Genomic DNA, 20,325 nt, shown 5'->3' on the forward strand with positions numbered 1-20,325 from the left:
CCACACTGGCTGAGCGAACAGAAACATTCTGTTCGCTCCCAGTCAACTGTCAAGTCAACTACACCAGTCGACTGTCCAGTCGACTACACCAGTCGACTGTCCAGTCGACTACACCAGTCGACTGGCCAATCGACTACACCAGTCGACTGATGAAACCACCAGTCGACTGGTACCCGAGTACACTTCACTCAACACTCGGACCCTCAACCTTACGACTCACTTGACGCTTCTTTGCAGCCTTGACCTCTTGCCTTCAAGCTTACTCTCTTTAGCTCTCGTTCCTCGAATGCATTCAAGTTCACGGCTCGTCCCCAATATCATCTTTCGCGTATGCCTCAAAGTCGCTTTCCTTGACCCTTGTCCTCACTGCCTTGTCCACGATCCCTCGGATGCTTCATTCTTCACCGGACCTGAAGTCATCAACCTGAATCAAATGTGTATCCTATAAACTTGCACAACTCAAATACACCTATCAAATACAAAGATAAATCTAACTTAATCTCTTTGTCTAAATATCAAAATACATGATCGCACGGATCATTGAAATTGCTTCAACAGAAATTGCTATAATATGTTGGCAAAGTCTTTTGATCAAATCCTAACTTTAGCAAGTAATTTTGATTAAATTTAATTATATTATAATACTTTTAAATAAAATCAGCTCTGACTAAAATTGGTAGAGTGTGTAGAAGTTTTATTTAAAATTATAGAAAACGTAAAAATATTTTTAGAATGAAAAATAGAAAATATTTTGAGTGTCTTTTTAATAAAAATTACTCATTTCTTTTAATAATATATATATATATATATAAAGGAATGTTCCTGGCCATAATCTTGCCATCTCCTTCATTCCTTGCTTCACTGCCACTCACTCCAGTACAAATTCCACCAACAGACCGCACTATGCTAAGGATTTGTTCTGTTTAAGTTGATGGCGCACTGGTCCCTGCCGCAAGTTCGCCTCGATGTTGCGCTTCGCTCGCGGCCTCTGCTCCCGCCTCCGCCGCCGCGGTCGCGCCCTCGCCACCGCGGCCCCCTCCGCACCGAACGACGGCCGACTCGGCGAAGGCATCGCGCATCGCACCGTCTTCGTGAACGGCATCAACATGCACGTTTCGGAAAAGGGCGACGGGCCGGTTGTCCTCCTCCTCCACGGCTTCCCGGAGCTATGGTACACCTGGCGTCACCAGATGCACCGCCTCGCCGCGCTAGGGTATCGCGCCGTCGCGCCCGACCTCCGCGGGTTCGGCGACTCCGAGGTCCCGGCCGACCCCAGGGATTACTCCATTTTCCATATTGTCGGCGATCTGATTGAGCTTATTAATAGCCTCGGCCAAGATCAGGTTGTTCCGCTGATTTTTTTGTTCTCTTGCTCTCCTCCCAAAGCCCCGATTCTTGCTGTTGGCCTGACATTGTGTTTTTGGTGAGTGCACATCAGGTGTTTGTTGTGGGCCATGACTGGGGTTCAATGGTCGCGTGGAATCTGAGTATGTTCCGGCCGGACAAGGTGAGGGCGATGGTGAATCTGAGCCAAGCCTTCACCCCTCGGAATCCAACAAGGAAGTCACTTGAGTACCTGCGGTCTGCATTCGGAGATGATTACTACATCTGCAGGTTCCAGGTATCAATTTGTCGCTTCAATATCGATAAGTTCTTGTTCATGCCCTTCTATTTAATATTGCCAAGTTATTGTTCACGCTCATCCATTCGAGCTTCAATGTTGCCAAGTCATTATTCGTCCTCTCAATTCGTTCGCTTTTTTGGAATTGCCAACTCACTGTATCTACCTTTTTTTTTTTTTAATAATTCACAAATCATGCACCTGCCAAGTTACCTTTTTTTTTTCCTTTCTAATTCTCTCGACGATTGAAATTTTATTATTTTTGACAGATAAGAAGGATATGTCATTTGATTCGTGATGTGTGATCTAATTAAAGAATAGTTTTGGATTGAAATGAATCGTCTTGAAGACACAGGTTGTGTGGCTCAAAAACACTTGATAATATTTTTGGACTTCAAAACCAAAAATAAAAGTTAGATTTGGACTCCCCACACTCTTAGAGCACATATCGGATCTTAGATGATCAATCGAGTTGTGACAGGCCATCAAAGTGTTCTGGCTCAAGACATCTTGATGTCTTCCACATCCTCTGAATGTAAGTTGAAACTATATTTGCACTCTCCACATCCCTAGGAGCACATTTCAAATCTTAGAGCATCCACAATGTTGAGCTTCCATTGTGATGGAGCTCCTTTAAATAAGGGAAAAAGATTAAAATTATTGATAGTGAAGAGATATAAAATATATTATGTATATATATAATGTAAAATATAAATAAAGAGTGAAACCATAAAGAAGTTGTTGGGAGGGTTTTGTGGGGAGAGAGAAAGTAAGGTCTTTTATTTTTGATGGGACATTGTGGGGTCCATAAAAAAAATCCTACAATAATTTACAGGATGTTCTTAATTGACCAATATTTTCAAGTCATTAAATAGTTTTCGCTCAAAACTTCAAATACTAGTTTTGGGTCAAAACTATTTGATAACCTCTACAACTCCAAATCATAAACTTAAGTTAGATTAAACTACACACTCTTAGGAACATTTATTAAATTTTAGATGTCCAATATGAATTATTTTGGTTTATCAAGGTATTTTAACATAAAACACTTTGATATGCTAAAATAGCTTAAATCACATACTAAGATTATAATCAAACTCCCCACACTCTCAAGAACACATGACTTAAAGCACTTTAATGGACTAAAACGACCTTATATTATTATATATGTCCCTAAGAGTGGGAAAATATTGTTTTAGTTTTGGTTTTGAAGTTTAGGAAGGCATCAAGGTGTTGTTATTAGCCAAAATAGCCTGATAGTCCAAAGCAATACATTTTAAGTGAATAATTTTACGGACAGATTTAAGCTCTGTTGTGAATTCAATCTCTTGTATTTAAATGATGCCTTTAGTTGTTAAAAAAAATTAAAGTTTTGGCGTTCAAGAAAAAATATAAAGATAAAGAACATAACTTTGGCGAATCTAGGGGTATTTAAGATACATAAAAAATATATATATATATGGTGAGCCTTCTGGGAATATGCTTGATTTTGGAATCCCCCACCTCGCACTCTAAGTGGTCAAGGGATCATGTTTTTTGTATTTTACTTAATTTAAACGATAACCTTGAACTACTCTCTTCTTTGGCAAGGCTAGATAGATAGAATTTGATAATAATCTTACTGGAAAATTGCCAGTCTATTTCCTCTTTGCATTTTTCCTGTTCCTTTTCCAAAAGCATTTTCTGTATCAAAACTGCATAAAGTTCAGAAATAAACATAAATGCCTTTTAATATATTTAATTGTAACTACAATGTAGGAACCTGGAAAAATAGAAGCAGAATTCGCTAGCTATGGCACTGCATGGGTTCTCAAGAAATTTTTGACATATCGTAATCCAGGTCCTTTCTACATTAACAAAGATCAAGGATGGAGTTTACCTTCTGAAATCCCTTTGCCTTCTTGGCTTTCTGAATTTGACATTGACTACTATTCTAACAAATACGAGAAGACTGGTTTCACAGGAGGTTTGAACTATTATCGAGCTCTTGACTTGTAAGTTATTCATAATTTCTGCTCTATACTGTAAATGCATCCATCCTCCTCGGGAATCCATCAAATATAAGTTCAATGAATGATCAGAAACTATATAGGTGTTTGACCATATATCAAAAACTGCTGCAGTTATTTTTTGAAACATTTTAGAGCTAAATACTGATGGAATTAAGATTAGGAACTGGAACCTTACTGCACCATGGACTAACGCGCGCATAAATGTACCTGTAAAGTTCATCGTCGGTGATCTAGACTTGACCTATCACGCACCTGGTGCCCAAGATTTCATACACAAGGGCGGTTTGAAGAATTTTGTACCATCACTCAAGGAAGTAGTTGTCATGGAAGGAGTAGGTCACTTCATCAACGAGGAGAAACCTGATGAAATCAGTGAGCACATTTCAGATTTCATCAAGAATTTCTGATATTCAGCTTTGATATCTGCATTTGATTATAAGTTGTGGTGGGGTCTCATGATTTATGCTCTAATGCAGCTTAAGATGCCCTGAATGATGTATTTGTGTCTATTAATAAACTCGAGGTAGGTCAACCTCTTGTTACTAAAACATGAGTGTTTGAACTGATACACCTTAGTGAATAAATACTACATGATTGGAGTGTTCGCTAATGTGAATTTTGTATTAGTTTCTTAATGATTTTCTGTATGTGCAGAATTAAAGATCTGAGATAGGTGATGATACGTGTCTTTTGCAGCAAAAGATGATAATCTTCATCCCAAATGCCTTTTAGAACTACCTCATAAGAAGGAAGATAAATCACGGAAGACTTCGCCTAGTAAAGTTGTTGGATCAAGTCGCACGTGAGAGGAGGGGGGTTGAATCATGTGGTTTTGAAAACTTGTCTTTTCTTTTTAAAACTAAATGCAAAGTACACAGCGGAGAAAGGAAGTCAGAAAGCGAAGTAAAAGAACAAGCGAACAACAACGCAAACACAATCAGTTTACTTGATTCGGAGCCTACGACAACTCCTACTCCAAGATCCAGATCTCGTGGACCTATCGATGGGTAATCCACTAAAATACATTTTCCAGTACCTCTGGAAAAGGGAATCGAGTACATAGAAAGACGGAACAAGTGCAATACCTTGCACTTGTCCTTTTGCAAGTAGTAAAGTGCACAAATTACAAATTTGTTACCCAACACCTTCAAAGATTGTTAATTTAGGCTCGGTGTCGGTCGGCTCTTTGGCAGTAGTCGGGCACAACAGCATCGTAGCAGAGTCATAGCAGAAAGCCAGAACAGTTGGATCCTCAAATGGGCACGTAGAAGTTTGTATGGATGTTGTCATTGAAGCTTAGGTTGAAAAGCTTTTATAAAGGTTGTGGAAGGCGCCTCCAAAGGCCTTGAAGGTGTCTCTAACCTAACAAGTTTGATCCTAAACAAGCTAGCCCTTATCCGCGACGAGGTCTGATTTTTATCCTATGGAAGGCGCCTTCCATGAACTAAAGGCACCTTCTATGAACAGTGTCAAGGCGCCTTCCACTGCTTGAAGGCGTCTTCCATCCACTAGAAGGCACCTCGGGAATTGTTTACCCGAGGCTTTTGGTGCTCTGCTTGCCCTGCAAAACGTGTTAGTCCAATAAACCAAATAATAACCTGCAAGACAAGTGTTAGAACAATAATACTGAGTAATAATTGGACATTGTCTCCCCGAGATCAGGATCTATTCAAGGTCTCAGTTTAGGGATCCGAAATAAACCTAAACTGAACCGACGCCTATTGTCTCTCAATCAGGACACGTCCTCACCGAGTCACTCTCCTCCAGTGACTTACCTTTACTTACCTGTCAAACATCTGGTCCTTCAGACCTGTTTGGACTTTCTCTGGCCTTGCTTAGTATCTGATCAAGATGATCTACTAAGATTTGCCTGCAACACTGAGTTAGCACCATAGATATAAAATGGTAAAGACAAAATAGTGTTAGCATTATTAATAATTCGCTAGTCCGATCGACTGCACGCGGTCGACCAGAAATCAACTGATCACATATTACCTAAGGTTACCTTTCCCTACGGATGCCAGCTTCACTCACTAGGACTTCTATTATCTGGCTTCACTCACCGGGACTTCCACCACCTAGCTTCACTCACTAGAGCTCAGCTTCACTTGTCAGGACTTCCACTACCTAGCTTCACTCACTAGGGTCCGACTTCACTCACCAGGATTTCCACTACTTAGCTTCACTTACTAGGGTTCGACTTCACTCACCACAACTTCCACTATCTAACTTCACTCACTAGGGTCTGACTTTACTCACCAGAACTTTCTCTTACCTAACCTCCAATTAGAACTTACCCTTGTTAGTCATCTAATCCTGACTAGACTTTTCTCTTCCAAACATCAAGTTCTGTTTAGATCAACCCTTGATCAAACTGACCAAAGTAAGGTACATTGTCAAACATCAAAACCTTAGAGATCGATTGTCCAACAAATTAAAAGTAACCCTTTATATAGGGGTCAAGTGACCCACGATGAATTTTGCATGCGCTGTGAACTTAGCTCATGAGCTATTACAGCAACATCACATATAAATACCAATTATGTTAACCCCTGGCGTTGATGATACATGTCTTTGGAACTCTTGGAGAGGAATCTTCATCAACTGCAAGTCTATATAATAATCAAATTTATTTTATTTGCTTGACCTGTTGTTGGATCAGAACAATTGGCTCTTGTGCGCCTGACCGACTTGTTTGGTCAGGTCAAATTAATTGATTTGTGCGGCCTAATTAGACATATTAGATTTTCTAGCATGTTCAACTTCTCTAATTTGATTAGGCCGATTGAGTTGATTGGTTCGCCTAATCTGATTGATTCTTCTGTGCTCTTGTTTGGCCTAATCAACTTGATCTCTGATCAAACTAATTAGCTTGTTCAGCCTAACTAAACCTATCAGATTACCTAGCTTGCCTAATTTGTCTAGTTTGACAAGGCCTACTAAGCTAACTAGCATGCTAAACCGATTGACTTAACTCGATTAGACTTGGAGATAGGGTTATAAATGAACCGGATATTTGTGAACAAGCCGGGTGTTCAGTTTGGTAAGAGTTTATTTATGTCTATTCGATACACAAAAGATCAATTAAATAAACAAACTTAAATAATTTGTTAAACTAAACAAATAAGTCTGAACATATGCGTTTAGCTAATTAATATTCGTAAATAATGTTCGTGACAACATTCATCAACAACATTTGTGAATAACGTTCGTAAACTATGTTTATGAATAATATTCGTGAATGTTTATGAATAAAACTCTTATCAACATATTAAATAGATAAAATAAAATAAAATGAACAAACATGTTTGTATTATCAAGTTCAATAATCAACCAAATAAATTTAAAATATAAAAATTTTAAACAATCTTAAATTGCAAGCGATAACATCTAAACGAATTGACTCTCGAACCAAACTTAAGTTCATAAAAAATAAATCAAGCTAAACTTAAATAATCATTTCAATAGTTTGGTTCATAGGCTCGACTTGTCTTGGTTTAATTACCTTGCCAAATAAATTTGAATACTAGAAAGCTGGGCTCGGCTTGATTTATTTACCGTGCTACTGGTAGATTTCTGAGACTTTGCTTGGCCAAACAAACCAATTTGGTCACTTGGCTGAATTGGTTCAGCCAATTTTGTTGACTTGTCTACATTGATTGACTCAACCAATATGCTAGACCTGTCTGGCTGCGCAGGGCAACTCGAACTCGCGGCTATGCGAGGCAACCGTTGAGAGAGATATGGCAAGGGAGAAGCTGAAGGAAAATCGTTCAGTTGGATAAATTGCTTCCGACAGAAAATAAAGAATAAGCAATTCATCAATTTTCACACAAAAAAAATATATTATAAAACTTTCCACGCAGAAAAAATAAGTAGAGAATATTTTCCCCAAAACAAACAAATTAAGCCTAATTTAGGTCAGGTTTGAAAATTTAGCCCATAAGGAAAACAATAGTTTTAGCATACAGACCTTTCGTGACCGAGTCATGCAGTTTATCAGAAGGCTAGTTGAAGAAGCGTTTGTTTAATTATCGTAGTTCATCCGGAATTGGCGACTAACAGATCTGCCAAACTTTAGGTCTGATTTCGGTGAATTTTTTATGGAAATGCATGCGATGACAAAACATAATTAATGCTTTTTTCTCACGTTACTTTCATTGCATGTCTGGTTGGGATTGCCCCCACTTGTTTGGGATTCTTCCTTCCTTCCTTCCTTCCTTCCTTCCTGATGCGACTAAATTGGACATTTGGAATTCGAACTTCTGCTGCAGCTGCAGGTTTCTTACATGCTCAGGCTGCAGAAACAATACCAAATAATTGAGACTTTTCTTTCTTACTTTCTTTCTTGTGACAGCACAAGATGCTTCTTACTGGACATGTGGCTTTAATCGAATCTGTGGCTTGCTCCTGAGTTGCTTGTTTGATTTTTTGGCCGTTTAGTCCACACTTTGTTATCCACTGTTTACTTGTAAGGATGTATATATATAAATATAAAATAGTCTGGCTGGAAAGCCGCCAGGTCGGCCAGCATTCTCTGTCCCTTTCAATCTGGCGAAGAGCCATCACGCATTGCTGCTGACTTCATCTCATCCTCTTCCTGCAGCTCAACGACGACCAGCTTGTTGTTGTTTTGCCTTGGAATCCACATCTGCGCTAGCCATCAGCTCCATCATCGTCCCCACTGCTCAACCTTCCCATTCCACTCAAGAAAGCCTGTCTCGAGCTAGAGTTAGTCGCATTACTTAAATTAAGTTACAACCAATTTTACGATTTAGAAATGAAGTAATTGTGCCCCGCGATTATTCCGTAGGTTAGTTTTAACATAAAATTTTAGAGAATCAAGATGTTTGAAATTGTCAAACATAGAGAGGTGGTCTCTGAATTTAACGAAATAAAGTTGATTTAAAATAAAAGATAATATCCTAACTGTGGGTGTAATTCATCTTTAGGATTTCGATATTTGACAATATATTTAAGTTTAGTCAATTTGAACCAGAGTTGATCTAAACAGAACTTAATATTTGAAGGAGACTAGATAACTAGCAAAGGTAAGTCATAACCAAAGGATAGGCAAAGTAAAAATCCTGGTGAGTGAAGTCGGACCCTAGTAAATGAAGTTAGGTAATGAAAGTTCTAATGAGTGAAGTCAGACTCTAATGAGTGAATCTAGGTGATGGAAATCCTTGTAAGTGAAGTCGGGCCCTAATAAGTGAAACTAGGTAGTGGAAGTCCTGATAAGTGAAGTCGGACCCTAATGAGTAAAGCTAGGTAGTGAAAGTCCTGGTGAATGAAGTCGGGCCCTAGTGAGTGAAGATAGGTAGTGAAAGTCTTGGTGAGTGAAGTGGGGACCTAGTGAGTGAAGGTATGTGGTGGAAGTCCTGGTGAGTGAAGTCAGACAATGAAAGTCCTAGTGAGTGAAGCTGGGCAGCCATAAAGGAGGTAACCTTTGGTTATATGTGACCGACTGGTTTCCGATCGACCGCAAGCAGTCGACTGGACCAACAAATCTTGAAATCTATTAACACTGTATTACTTTACTGTTTATTTATTGTGTTAACTCAGTGTTGTAGGGAAGTCCAGCTAGGTCAACGAACTGATCGGATAGCTGGCATGAAGTCCAAACAGGTCGACGGGCTGACCGGATGTCTGACAAGATGGTAAGTTAAGGTAGGTCACTGGAGGAGATGACTTGGTGAGGACGTGTTCCCTATTTGAGGGAACAGTATGCGTCAATCCAACTTAGATCCATTTTAGAAATCTAAGTTGAGATCTTGATTAGATTCTGATCTCGAGGAGACAGAATCTAATTACTACTCTACTTGTTATTGTGCTAACTTTCTTTTGCAGGGGAGTATACCTTTTATTTGTCTCGGACTAACCTTTTCTTGCAGGAAAATAGTTTGCTAGAAAAGGAGGTCCGGGCGCTCGGAGTGGTTCGAGCGCTCGGAACTGGTCCGGGCGCCTAGAATGGTCGAAGCTTATCTTGTCGCTAGCTTGGAGCGTGCTGATTGGTTGGCTGACGTCACGGTCCAAGCGCTCGGAAGGGATCTAGGCACACTGCCTATATAAGCAGCATTCCACCAGGAGCATAGAACATAAGTTTCTTTTGCGATTACTTTTTTGCGCGTTGTTCCAAAGATGCTCCTGCGACTCCACGACGTGACTCCGACAGCCAAGTGATGATGCTCCGATGATCAAGCAACACAACTCCGGCGACAGAGTGATGCGACTCCAACAACTAAAGCATAGTCTTCCAGATCTCTGAGAAGAAGTTGGTATATTTGTTTACTTCTGCACTTAAATTATACATTCATTGTATTACTCTTGTAAAAGATTTGCGAACTATTAGTGAATTGTCCACCGAAAGCACTCTCACGTGCGGACCTTGGAGTAGGAGTCAACGAAAATTTTGAACCAAGTAAAACTTAGTTTGTTAGCATTGTTTTCATTGTTATCTTTCTGCTGTGTACTTTATTTTAGTATCGATTCTCCCACCTCTCCTCTAATATTCTTTACGATCCAACACTAACATCAATTAAATAATTATTTAAATAGTCTCAAAATCGTAATGATACAAATGATAAAAAATAACTCTAAATCGATGATAAAAAAATATTTGAAACATTTAAAAAGGGTTTAAATAATATTTCTTTTACCTAAACTGGGACGTTATGAGATATATTAAAGGTCTCATGGTTCAATTTGAATAAAAAATTATCATCTCTCAAAATCGAGGTTATCCTGTATCAATTACTTAGAGGAACAAACAAAATAATTAAGATTTGAATATCAATAAAAATAAATATTCTAGAGGTCGATCTCTACCTCTGAACAATGGACAGTAAATTAAGAAAAAAAAAAAGACCGTCTACCATCTAGACTAATTGAGTGTAATTCGAACATCTGAATTATAAAAAAAAATTGAAACAAGAATGCTCTCCACAGGTGTGATATAGTAATAAAATCATTAAAGGAGTTCTCCGCGAGTCTACTTCCAAGAGAAAAAACATGCTATTAAGAACACCTAAATTATTTTTAAAAAATAATAATAATTAAGCAAGAGTAAGGCAAGCAATTGATTCATGATTTGTGCATCCTGGACTTTGACAAGGGTTGATTTCTCCACACTGTTGAGTGGGGTATAGACGATCTACATCACTGTGCTCACTTGAAAGGAAAACAAGCAAATGAAGAAATGAAGAAGAAGAAGATTATTGAGAGGAAAGTGATGCATGAGCCGCCCTACCAAACCTTTGAATGATTCGAGTTTGGTGAGAGAATTTAATTCAGCTGTCACTTTTGGCTATTTTCTCCATCACCTTAATTCATGACCCCAACCAACTCCTTTGGCAGATTATTTTAAGCTGAATATTGCCTTCCCTAGCTACAAGCAACCCTATTAAATAATGCATTTTTGACCTAATACATTTGTCTTTTATCTCTTCAGAAATAAAAAATATATATATATAGGGAAGAAAAAGAAGAGAAGATTCAAAACACTCTTCATTAATCATATTTAAGTTGACATTTCTTTCCTACCATGTGAGTTCCAGACATTGATAGGGTTATAGCTAGTTTTATTCCACAAGTGAGATCCTTAAAATACTTCTCCGCTTGACAATGGAATACTTTCGTTGTCACCTCATTTGTTTTTTTTAATCCTCTTAAACTTAGTGAGTCAAATATATAGGACTAAAGGTATATTTAAAATTGTGAAATTCTCAAAAACACATTTAACTTTTAAAATGTTTAAGTACACATTTATTTTTCATTTTACTTTTTCTATCCATCATTATACCATTGCATTACAAAAATTGATATTACTGTAGTATCAGTACCACTATGATATTACATAAATCATAAAATCAACATCTTTACGTTCTTATATTTTGAAAATCAACATCATTCTAATTTTGAATATAGAGGAGTGAGTGTGATTCTATTTTTTTTTTTCGGAAAACCAACAAAGGATTCATTTAGTTCAATTCGGATTATTTAAATTATTCAGTTCAGGTTATTCAGATTTTATAATTTTTTAAATTCAACCAAAAATCAAATCGAATTAATTATAAACTAAATCGAATTACCTGAAACTAATTGGAGTTATTTGGTTCCGGTATCAATTAATCCAATTTCCTTTTCATTTCAAATTTTCAATCTTCCTCAAATAAATAAACTCTAAATAATTTAGATTTACAAATAAATAGCTCTAAATTTTATAAAATAGTTTCATTCAATAATATAAGAAAAAAATTTGCACATTCTAGAGATTCCAAAGACTATACTTAAAAAAAAATAAAAATATATATTAATTTCTTATTCGGTTTTAGAGCAGATAATTCGGATGAGTTAAATCCAAAATTAAATCATTAACTCAATTAACATCTTGGGTTAGTTCATTCAACCGATCCGAATTTCATTTAACGAAATCAAATAACTTGAATATTATTTGGATCAAGCAGATTAATGAATTGACTTGAATAATGAACACCTCTAAACACAATGATTTAAATTTTAAAAATCAACACCAACATACTTTGGAACAAATAAAATTTGGTCCGCTGTTGACGGGAGAAGTAAATAAAAAACAAGTGTGCTTTTTAAAAATTTTAAAATTAAAGTTAAATACCTCTTTGGTGAATTCTACAATTTTAGGTGGATCTGTTGGATAATTGTTGAATTTATATTGTATGAGCATCATTTCAACTCATAAAATTGATGAGTAATTAACCTTTGCTGATGGCATAGCATTATTGAGTTAATATAATTGTGCCATCACTCTACTAATCATTTTTAAAAACAAATCTCGTCACATGAAACTCAATTAATATCATGCAAAGTGTAGGTTGTTGGTAATAAAGACATATGGGATCGTGCCTAGTATCCTCTGTCTATTATTAACAATATTCTCCACGTTGAAGCTGCCAACAATTATTACGTTCTTAAATTCTTTTATTATTTGTCCGTAGGATTTAGGTGTCTGGGCTTCATCTTAGTAATTTTAAAGGCAGACGATCTCCCTAATTTATTTAGAGGATAAATTTAAAGTATAACTTATGTATATTTTGAAATTGATTTTTAAAATATTAAAAAAAAGATTTTATTTTAAAAAAAATAGAATTTTATTTATTTATTTATTTTATTGTTGTATGCTCTTAAATACTTCTGTCTTAAATAAATACATAATTAAATGTTGTTTGAAAAAAATATGTAATTTAACAATTGTCGATATTGATTTTGTCAATAAGTTTTGAAAATTTCCACACATTGACAATGAACCGGTATGAGATTTTTTGGATTGTAGAAATGTGAAGACATGAATTTGCCTAACTCGATTGAGAAAGGTTTGACTTGATTAACCAACCGGTTTAAATTGTCAAGATAGTTCAAAGTTTTAAAATTATGAAAATATTAAGTATTTTAATAATTCGTGACATGTTGGATCGATCGTATCATAAATGGCTCGTATCAAGGTTTGACTAAGTGATTAGGTCCGTGCCGTCATGACAAATAGGTGGAGAGCCATTAGAGAGTTTAGACGACTTTTGTGAAGAACTAATTAAATAATTTATTATTGGCAATGGATAGAAGATAATTATATAATTTATATTATAGTAATCATATTATAGGAAATATAGAATCAATATGTGAAATAATTAAAAAATATATACTTTTTTTAAGGACAATTAAACTCTCTAAAAATATAACACATAAAAAATTACCAAAATTTTAAATTTAATCATATTGTTAACAACTTGCAATTTAAATTTTAAGGACAAATTGATTTTTTTAATAATAATAATAATAATAATAATAGTAATAATGAACGTTTTCTACGGTCAATTTTGATCGCCTCAATCACCACCGTCAATTAGCTGTGACGCACACCCTCGCGTTTCTAAGTCATTTCCATGGAGCGGTGCATCGCGTGAGACAGGAGCCATGTATCGGAAGGAAACTGGAAATTACTAAATTACCCCTCCGTCTTCCTCTACATAAACCCATCCCTTCCCCTGCTTCTCCCTCGTCCTTGGCTGCGTCTCCCCTTCGCCATCCTCCTCCTCTTCGTAGATCGCGTTTCCATGGCCTCGGAGCTTGTCTACCGCGGCCACGATGCGCAGCCGCTGGACGACGGCGATCGCTACACCCCCAAGCCGGAGAAGCGCCTCGTATGGCTTTCCCGCACGGTTCGTTACTTCCTACGCGAGCAGCGCCCCCTTTTCGTTCTGTTGGGTATGGCCCTCGCCGCACTCTTCTTTGCCTTCTTCCCCCGCGGCCCCCCCTCCGGCGCTCTCCACTTGGCGACTGCCGATCCGAAAGGATGGAGACCAACGGAGCCCCGACATCTGGCGTCGTATGGTGGGCACAGCTACCACCGGTTCGCGATGGATACTGCGGGGAGGGGGTTCGTTGGGGGGAAAGTTCCGCTGGGGCTGAAGCGGAAGGGGTTGCGCATCGTGGTGACCGGCGGGGCGGGGTTCGTCGGGAGCCACCTTGTGGACCAGTTGATCGCGCGGGGGGACAGCGTGATCGTGGTGGACAACTTCTTCACGGGGAGGAAGGAGAACATTATGCACCATTTTGGGAACCCCAACTTCGAACTCATCCGCCATGATGTCGTCGAGCCGATCCTCCTCGAGGTGGACCAAATCTACCACCTCGCCTGCCCCGCATCTCCCGTGCACTACAAGTTCAACCCCGTCAAGACGATCATATCCTTTTGTTTTTTTCTCGCCTCTGATCACTTTTTCTGACTAGTCCATTGATTAGGTTATCTTTCAATTCTTACGATTTTGATCTTTTGTCTTCTTTGAAAAAAAAAAAGTGAATCTTAAATCTCGTTCCGAACTAGTTTTCAATCGAATTGCTTGTATTCAAACCTTCCTTAGTTTTCCATCACTGTTTTTTCGTCGTCAGTTCTGACAAGTGGATTTTTGAATTTTTCTAACTTCTCATGGATGAACTATTGTTTCTAGGTTTTCACGAGCAAAATAAATTCTTCTTAGGTTTCATTTGTTCCCAGGTTGCTTGGATGATACTTCTTCGGCATTTATTAAATTTTGCCGGATTTTTAGCTGTCAAATGCGTTCCTTGACCTTTTTATTCTTTCACAAGACAAACGTGGTAGGGACCTTGAACATGCTTGGTCTGGCCAAAAGAGTAGGTGCTAGGTTCCTCCTCACCAGCACCAGCGAGGTCTACGGGGACCCCTTGCAGCACCCTCAAGTAGAGACCTACTGGGGCAATGTGAATCCCATCGGTATGCTTTGCCCTCTCCTTTAACATATCAAAACTGCTCAAAACATTTTGGAATTCTGCTATACAAACTGTTGAAAAAAAAAAACATTTTGCTGGTTGGGTTTGAAATTGCAATCAGGTACTTAGTTTAAGTCATCGAGCAATATAGATATTATATGTGTTCTTCGCAGGTGTTAGAAGCTGCTATGATGAGGGCAAGCGAACCGCTGAGACATTGACCATGGACTACCACCGTGGTGCTCAAGTCGAGGTCTCCAAGCTCTACTTGATCTACTCAAGCACCATGTTACATAGCATACTCAGGATTCAACTATTTTTTCTTTGTTTGTTTTGATAAATCTCGTGTCTCTTCTGCAGGTGAGAATTGCTCGGATCTTTAACACCTACGGCCCTAGGATGTGCATAGATGATGGTCGAGTCGTCAGCAACTTTGTGGCTCAGGTTTGCTACTTAAATTCTGTTGAGGTATTCGTCCACTGAACGATATCAACGGTTTATTGATGGAAGCTTGGTGCGTTGATTTAGGCCCTGAGGAAGGAGCCATTGACTGTTTATGGCGATGGGAAGCAAACTAGGAGTTTCCAATACGTATCTGATTTGGTAGGCCATCAACTTCACCCTGTTCTTGAAATGTCTTACCTTTGTCAATTTGCTATACGACTTCTTGCAAGGCCAACTCATGTCCAGATAGTACTTTGCTTAATGGATTTTCCTTACTACTTGTATAACGTGGAAATTTCACATTTTGAATTTAATTATATTATCACTAAGATGAGTTGCTCTTTCAATAGTGCCCTAGATTGAAGACTAGGTCAAGGGCTCAACCACTCTAATATGTTCAATTAATTGAAAACCGTGCTAAAAATAACTGGAGAAACTCAAAGTCAGGACCACAAGTTAGTCGACTAGGTTTGAACTATTCTTTAGTCTTCTCAACTTTATAGAAATCTTTGAATGACTCTAGGGTTCCAAGACAACTTTATCAGCCCCTACGTTGGCATTTCTCCTTTGTCAGAGAACCAAGAAGGGGAAAAAAGAACTATCTTCTTTTAAATTACAGCCAGTTTAGCTTTCAAATTTAGCAATTCTGCATACTTGTGTTAGATCAAATTTCGGAATTGCTTTTTGATTCATTGTCTTGATCTTTACTAAACAAAGTTAAAATTGTGTAACATCGAACAGGTGGAGGGTCTGATGAGGTTGATGGAAGGAGAGCACATCGGTCCCTTCAACTTGGGCAACCCCGGCGAATTCACCATGCTTGAGCTGGCAAATGTCGTGCAGGAAACCATTGATTCCAATGCAAAGATTGAATTCCACCCCAACACAGAGGATGACCCCCACAAGCGCAAGCCAGATATCACCCGTGCCAAGGAAATGCTCGGGTGGGAGCCCAAGATCTCCCTCCGACAGGGTCTCCCTCTCATGGTCACTGACTTCCAAAAACGCATCTTTGGCGACCAATCGGTTACTGCTGCCACCAGTGGCACCGGCACCGGCACCAGTGTTGGATCCACTTAAGTTGGCATTGCTCGTGTTAGCTATTGATTATCAATATTTGATCAATCTGTTTCGTCCAAGAGAAAGATCACAGGAACCTCAATTTGGAGTTAAAAATGAGCACATTGAACAGTGAGATCTCCTTCATATTAAGTATTCGTTTATTTGTAGCATTATAACTGCTGCTGAAGGGATGCAGTAGCTGCATTGAAGTGGGATAGTAGTGTAATTTTGTTCTCTCTTGTCATAGTTTCTCAATTATTTTGGATCATAAAGTTCAGAACAATCGGTTTCAATGAATTTACAGTTTGTAAACTTCTAATGTCTGTTTAAAAGATACAATAAGATAATACATAGATCGTTCTTTCATTGTGTAAAATTTGGTTTGTCAAAAATCAGGAGAAGACACTTTTCTTCCATCTCCCAAAATATCAAGTATTTCTTCTTTGTCGTCTGACACCCCTTCTGCCTATGAGCCCCAACGGTCGGCTATGAGCTTGCCGTTTGCTCGTTTGCCTAACGATCGATCGCAAGTTAAACCGCCGACGACGAGAGAGTTCGGTTAAAGCATTTTTCAGCAAGACGCATGAATACCAAATAATGCACGACTATCATCAAGATTCAACAATTATATTACATAAATAAAAAGGAAATGAAAGTTGAAGAACAGATACAGTTTAAGATTCAACAATTATATTACATAAATAAAAAGGAAATGACAGTTGAAGAACAGATACAGTTTAAAATTTATTGGTGCGAGAAGCATCCGACGATCGAACTCGTGTTTTGATAATGACAAAGGATTCAAAGTTAAGGTGTTTTGTAATCTAACAAGTCTGCTTGAGTATTTCAGGAAAGTCCTAACTGCGGTTAGGCAAAGGGAAAACCCTAGGGGTGGTAACCCTAGGTCATAGGAGGTGGTAACCCTATGCGGGAAGTCTTGGTGGGTTGAGTGCTTCAGGCAAAAGTCCTAGAGGGTGGTAACCCTAGGTGGAAAGTCCTGGTGTCGCGAACCAGGTGAAAGACTGGACCAGCCGAGAAGCGGAAGTCCAACAGAAAGTCCGGGAGCATCAAGCACCGAGTAAAAGTCCAGTCGATCTGGAGGATCGCACTAGCATCAGGAAATCTCTCCTGAGGGGAGTAGATGAGGACGCGTTCCCCGCTAAGGGAACAGTAGGCGTCGGGTCGACATACGATTTTCGGTCGGAAATCCGAAGTCAGACCCGGACAGTCTGGAAACTGTCATTATCATATCTATTATATTTTATGTGCTAACTTTATGCTGCAGGGTATATTTGGGATTAACGTATCTTGCAGGGACCAAAGTGCAAAGATTAACCTCAGATGAACAGTGTCCAAGGGGCTTCCATGGAGCTTGGAGGCGCCTCGGGTGCAAGGCTGAAAGCTGGCTACGAAATGGAGCTGGAGGCGCCTTCATAGGGATTGAAGGCGCCTCGGACCATTGATTGAAGGCGCCTTGGAACTTTAATGAAGGCGCCTTCAGGTTGGGATAAGCAGTAGTCGGCGGAGGTTATCACAGCGCAGGAACATGGTTAAGTTTTGGGGCTCAAGGCGCCTTGACTAGCATTGGAGGCGCCTTGAACGTCCAATAAAAGGACATCTCGACCAGCAGCTTGAATCATCTTCTTCCAAGCAATCCTCCTGCGACTAGCTGCTAACGACACGATCCCGAAGTGCTGCGACAACCACCCGACGACCCGGAGCTCCGAATCTTCATTTCTTAATTGTCGTCGGTATAATTAATTCTTGTCAATTATTGTACTTCAGCTTGTAATTATTCTGAACTTATAGTTGTTGCCCACGAAAAGCGATCAAGAATCGCGGGCCTTCGAGTAGGAGTCGTCATAGGCTCCGAATGAAGTAAACGACCGTGTTCTTGTGTGTTTGCCTTTTCTTTATTCCGCTGCAAGTTTCAACTCCGATAGTGTTTAATCGAACGTTTTACGATTCCGATAATCGAACGAAATAGCCGTGAGCGCTATTCCCCCCCCCCCCTCTAGCGCTTCTCGATCCAACAATTGGTATCAAGGCGGGGTCGCGTTGATCTGGTGCAACCACCAATCATGCATTTTTTTCGTGGTTATTTTCTATTTTTTCGGAGTCAATTAGAATTAGCTAATTAGCTACATTCTAATTATTTTATGAATCGGTTTTACTCGAAGCTGGTGCAACACCACTCGAGTTCATTATTTCTTCCCGCACTACTAATACAAGACCTAGTCTTGGCACATTTCTTTTGTTTTTGTTTTACATAAACTGTCGATATTACAAATGACCCAACAAGAAGGGTTCAGCACCGTTCGCCCCCCACTTTTCTCCGGAGAAGACTTCGGATATTAGAAGGGGCGAATGGAAACCTTCCTGAAGACACAATTCGATACGTGGATGATAATCAAGACCGGACTACAACTCCCATCCGACGAAGACGGCAAGGCGACACCCTGCGAAAAATGGGAATCTACCACAATCAAGAAGGTGGAAGCTGATGCCAAAGCGACCTGCATCCTCCAGTGTGGGCTGACCAAGGAGGAGCTCAACAAAGCTGGTCCATTCTCAACGACAAAGGAGCTATGGGAGAAATTAATCGAATTCCACGAGGGCACCTCGGAAACCAAGATAAGTAAGCGTGACTTATTATTTAATAAACTGTACAATCTAAAAATGTAGGAAGGAGAGACGGCGAGTTCGCTCCACGCACGGATTCAAGACATCCTCAACTCTCTTCATGCGATCGGGCAGAAAGTCGAGAATCGGGATGTCATAAGGTACGCTCTAAACTCATTTCCGAGGAGTACATTGTGGGCATCAATGGTAGATGCCTACAAAGTCTCCAAGGACTTGTCTTGTTTAAAATTAGATGAGTTATTTTCTGAGTTTGAACTTCACGAGCAGACTAATACACAGCCAACTGAGAAGGGGGTTGCTTTGGTTGCAGGAACCAGTCGAACACGGGAACCGAGATTACGGCGAAAAACTGAACCAGAATCAGAAGACGAACCCGACTCAGAAGATGAAGAAGACGAATTGACCAGCGAACTCGTGAACCTCGTGAAGAAGCTCTACAAGAAGAAGAAGGGCTTCAACAAGAAAGACCTGAAGAAGGCAGTACAATCCAAGGAGGTCCAACCGAGTTCTAAAGTAAAATTTGAAGTAATCTGCTACGGATACAACCAAAAGGGGCACATCAAAGCCAACTGCCCCAACCAAAAGGAAGCAAAAAAGCAAAGAAGGAAGAAGGCCCTGAAGGCGACGTGGGATGAATCTTCTTCGGAGGACGACGACGACGAATTCGATCAGACAAGTTTACTCGCGTTGATGGCCCGGGACCAGATCGACGAATCCAAGAGCGAGAGCGAGTCAGAGGCCGAGTCCGAGCGAAGCCACGGATCCGCATCCGTTTCCGAAGGGCCAGACTCCACTGTAAGTATTCCTAGACTTAATAATTTAGTCAATTATTTATTACGCAAGTTAGCTAAGTCAAACCTTAAGATTAAGTCACTTCTAAAGGAAGTAGTTGTCCTTAAAGAAGTGACTAACTCCAAATCCTTACCTGATCAAGTTCAGACCGGAAATTCAACACAAGTTCAAAAACTTGAGGAAAAAAATTCTAGTTTGAAAAATCAGGTCAAGGATTTAGAAAATACCTTAGAACGGTTTTCTTTAGGATCCAAGAATCTCGACCTAATTCTTGGGTCACAAAGAGCCGTCTACAATAAAACTGGGCTAGGATATAAAACCAAAAAGAAATATAAATCTTATTTATCTTTAATAATCAAACCAAATAGTAAATCAGTCCGAGCATGGGTCCCCGAGTCCAAATTGGTCAATCAAATTGGACTTGGTCAATACTGGATCCCGAAGGATCAAATACACTACCTCGATAGACCATATCAAGGCTATGATCCAGGG

General features: G+C 39.3%; 2 protein-coding genes across 3 annotated transcripts; both read left to right on the top strand.

The window, feature by feature from the left end:
* Positions 1–851: 851 nt before the first annotated feature.
* Positions 852–4,235, top strand: LOC121994518 (epoxide hydrolase A-like). Of its 2 annotated transcripts, none has more exons than XM_042548527.1 (4): positions 852–1,343; positions 1,439–1,621; positions 3,380–3,587; positions 3,794–3,978. In XM_042548527.1, exons 1-4 carry the CDS (start codon positions 966–968, stop codon positions 3,832–3,834), a joined length of 810 nt encoding a protein of 269 aa, XP_042404461.1. In that variant the 5' UTR covers positions 852–965; the 3' UTR covers positions 3,835–3,978. The 2 variants fall into 2 exon arrangements, with proteins under 2 accessions (XP_042404461.1, XP_042404460.1); XM_042548526.1 differs by having other exon boundaries at positions 856–1,343; positions 3,380–3,615; positions 3,794–4,235.
* A 9,413-nt stretch (positions 4,236–13,648) lies between these two features.
* Positions 13,649–16,774, top strand: LOC121998413 (UDP-glucuronic acid decarboxylase 2-like). Its single transcript, XM_042553344.1, has 6 exons — positions 13,649–14,348; positions 14,749–14,896; positions 15,066–15,145; positions 15,253–15,336; positions 15,421–15,495; positions 16,078–16,774. The coding sequence occupies exons 1-6, from the start codon at positions 13,719–13,721 to the stop codon at positions 16,414–16,416; spliced, it is 1,356 nt and encodes a 451-aa protein (XP_042409278.1). The 5' UTR covers positions 13,649–13,718; the 3' UTR covers positions 16,417–16,774.
* The last annotated feature ends 3,551 nt before the right edge of the window (positions 16,775–20,325 follow it).

Source organism: Zingiber officinale, chromosome 6A (genome assembly GCF_018446385.1).
Source record: "Zingiber officinale cultivar Zhangliang chromosome 6A, Zo_v1.1, whole genome shotgun sequence".
Lineage (NCBI taxonomy): Eukaryota > Viridiplantae > Streptophyta > Magnoliopsida > Zingiberales > Zingiberaceae > Zingiber > Zingiber officinale.

Coding starts and splice junctions, on each gene's coding strand:
- LOC121994518 (XM_042548526.1), top strand. CDS start 966: ATGTTGCGCTTCGCTCGCGGCCTCTGCTCCCGCCTCCGCCGCCGCGGT. Junction 1,344..1,438: donor ATAGCCTCGGCCAAGATCAG/GTTGTTCCGCTG, acceptor AGTGCACATCAG/GTGTTTGTTGTGGGCCATGA. Junction 3,616..3,793: donor TATTATCGAGCTCTTGACTT/GTAAGTTATTCA, acceptor AATTAAGATTAG/GAACTGGAACCTTACTGCAC.
- LOC121998413 (XM_042553344.1), top strand. CDS start 13,719: ATGGCCTCGGAGCTTGTCTACCGCGGCCACGATGCGCAGCCGCTGGAC. Junction 15,337..15,420: donor TCAGCAACTTTGTGGCTCAG/GTTTGCTACTTA, acceptor GCGTTGATTTAG/GCCCTGAGGAAGGAGCCATT. Junction 15,496..16,077: donor TCCAATACGTATCTGATTTG/GTAGGCCATCAA, acceptor AACATCGAACAG/GTGGAGGGTCTGATGAGGTT.